General features: G+C 60.0%; 1 protein-coding gene across 1 annotated transcript in view; it reads left to right on the top strand.

Annotated features, from left to right (window-relative positions):
• The first annotated feature begins 2,063 nt into the window (after positions 1–2,063).
• Positions 2,064–2,888, top strand: part of LOC146591139 (actin-1-like) — a 3,029-nt gene continuing 2,204 nt past the window's right edge. The window contains exon 1 of the mRNA XM_085313396.1: positions 2,064–2,882. Within this exon, the coding sequence (XP_085169522.1) occupies positions 2,064–2,882 (819 nt within the window). The remainder of the gene's footprint in view (positions 2,883–2,888) is intronic.

Raw genomic sequence — 2,888 nt, 5'->3', positions numbered from 1 at the left:
TGGCCCACAAGGAGCTTTGCCAGCTCCTTGAGAGCTCTCCTGGCCCATGGGAAGCTTTGCTGGCCCATAGGAAGCATTGCTGGCCCATGGGGAGCTCTACTGGCCTACAAGGAGCTCTGATGGCCCAGAATGAGCTTAGCTGGCCCACAGGAAGCTCTGCTGGCCCATGGGAGGTGTTGTTGGCCCACGGGGAGCTCTGCAGACCCAGAGGGAGCTTTGCTGACTCCTTGGGAGCTCTCCTGGCTCGTGGGAAGCTTTGCTGACCCATGCGGAGCTCTGCTGGCCCAGAGGGAGCTTTGCTCACCCATGGGGAGCTTTGSCAGCCCACAGGGAGCTTTGCTGGCCCAGCAGGAGCTTTGCTGGCCTGCAGGAGCCTTGGCTGATTTGCAGGAGCTCTGCTGGCCCACAGGGAGCTTTGATAGCCGATGGAGAGCTTTTATTTACCCCAAAGGCTTCCAGGCCATAAAGTATATCTTTTTCTCCTTTTTCTRCACCAAAGACAGCATCTGTCACTGGCCGGAAATATTCTTGTCTTGGTGCCTGGTAAGGAGCTGCAYGAACCACGTCCAATTACCAATCAATTCCCTGACAGAGATAAATATTTTCCCTCSCAGTGAAGATCCCTGTTATACACGCACTTGAAACTCTTCTCCTGGCACTGTGGCAGCAGCCTCTATCTGTACTCAGGGCTTACATCTAGGTACAGCTGGCTGCAAGAGTCTCTCAGAAGATGCTAATATCCCTTAAGTGTCTGGGGACTGCCAAAGGTTTCTATCTTCAAGTGGAAGCGGGAATTAAACCCTGCTGATCTGTGACTCCACACACTGCTCTGATCTGAAATGGGCTCCGCGTCTGGAGTTGGTGGAGCAGCTGGTCCTCGCCGAGGTCTCTCAGCCTCACGCATCCTTTCCCTCCCACGTTGTTTCGAACACCTCTAACGTCTCCTGAGTGCATYTCCTCTATGAAGCACCTGGAGAGCTGAGGACGTGACGGCTGCACTCGAGTTGGCACACACCATACAGGCCAGCTGCAGCGAGCCCGGATGACCTGCGCCTGTGAAGCCACTTTTGCCTCTGACAGAAATTTACCCAAAAGGGCAGACCCTCTCCAGGGTCTGACTGCCCTGGGGARTGGGGACAACCTCGTGAAGTTCAACAAAGGAAAGGCAAGGTCCTGCTCGTAGGCAGGAATAACCCCGGGCACCAGCACAGGCTGGGGACTGATCTGCTGGAAAGCAGCTCTGCAGAGAAAGACCTGGGAGTAGTGGTGACAACAGCTGACCATGAGCCAGCAATGTGGCCAAGAAGGCCAATGGTGTCCTGGGGTGCATTAGGAGGAACATTGCCAGCAGGTCAAGCGAGGTGTTCCTCCCTCACCATTCAGCCCTAATGAGGCCACATCTGGAGAACTGTGTACAGTTCTGGGGTCCCCAGTCCAAGAGAGACATGGAGCTACTGGAGAGAGTCCAGCACAGGGCTACGAAGATGATCAGAGGGCTGGAGCACCTGCYCTGTGAGGAAAGGCTGCGAGAGCTGGGCCTGCTTAGCCTGGGGAAGAGAAGTCTGAGGGGGGACGTCATCAGTGTGTATAAATATCTGAGGGTGTAATGAGGATGGGGGCAGTGTTCAGTGACAGAACAAGAGGCAATGGGCACAAACTGAAACACAGGAAGGTCCATCTGAATATGAGGAGAAACTTCTTCACTGTGAGAGTGACAGAGCACTGGAACAGGTTGCTCAGAGAGGTTGTGGAGTCTCCATCCCTGGAGATATTCAAAAGCCATCTGGACAGGGTCCTGTCTAACATGCTCTAGGTGACCCTGCTTGAGCAGAGGGGTTGGACTAGATGATCTCCAGAGGTCCTCAGCTGTTCTGTCTGAATATGAGGACAGAAGGGCCTGAGTTCTTGTGTGCCCTGATTCTCTGCATGATGTCATGGCTCTCTGGCTGTGACGCTGGAGGTGGCCGTGGCAACTCAGCCTTCCGTCGGGGGCTCTGGCACAGGAATCAGAGCCAGCGGCTTCGCTTTTCATCTGGGAGGAGAGAGAAAGAGGGTTTGGTGCCATGAGCCAACCGGAGGAGGAGAGGAGCCCAGGGCCTGGCAGCCCCGAGGTGGCTGGTGATGACCCTGAGGAGCGGTACAAGTCCTTCTGCGCCGTCGTGATTGACACGGGCACCAGCCACACCAGGAGCGGGCTGGCAGGGGACGAGAAGCCGCGGTCAGTGGTGCCCAGCCGGGTGGAGGGGCCCAGGCAGCAGGATGACCCTGGCCTCGGTGACGGTGGCTCCATCCTCACCCATGGTGTGGTCACCGACTGGGACGGCCTGGAGAYGCTGTGGCACCGCGTCTTCTATCGTGAGTTGGCTGTGTGTCCSGAGGAGCTGGCCGTGCTGGTGACGGACGCCCCCCTGTCCCCCGCCGCCAACCGGGAGAAGGTGGCCGAGCTGCTCTTCGAGAGCTTCGGGGTGCCGGCGATGCTGGTGCTGCCCCGCTCGCTGCTGGCGGCCTACTCCTACGGGCGCACCAGCGGGCTGGTGGTGGGCTCGGGCGCCGGCACGTCCTACGTGGCGCCCATCCTGGACGGCTACGCCCTGCCGCACGCCACCTTCCGGCTGGACGTGGCCGGGGACGCCCTGACGGCCTACCTRGGGGAGCTGCGGGGCGCCCGCGGGCCCCCGCTCCCGCCCGACCTGCTGCGCCAGCTCAAGGAGCACTGCTGCTGCTGCCAGCTGCCTGGGGCGCCCGCGCCAGCCCCCGCCGTGGACTTCACCCTCCCAGACAAGCGGGTGGTGTCGGTGGGCAGCGAGCGCTTCCGCTGCCCCGAAGCCCTCTTCGCCCCCGCCGCCGTGGGGCTGCCGGCGGAGCCCGGCCTCGCCGCGCAGGCCGCC

This window comes from Rhea americana, unplaced genomic scaffold (assembly GCF_003343005.1).
Source record: "Rhea americana isolate MKP2758 unplaced genomic scaffold, rheAme1 scaffold_384, whole genome shotgun sequence".
In the NCBI taxonomy this organism is placed as follows: domain Eukaryota; kingdom Metazoa; phylum Chordata; class Aves; order Rheiformes; family Rheidae; genus Rhea; species Rhea americana.
This window is presented reverse-complemented; position numbering and strand designations above follow the sequence as displayed.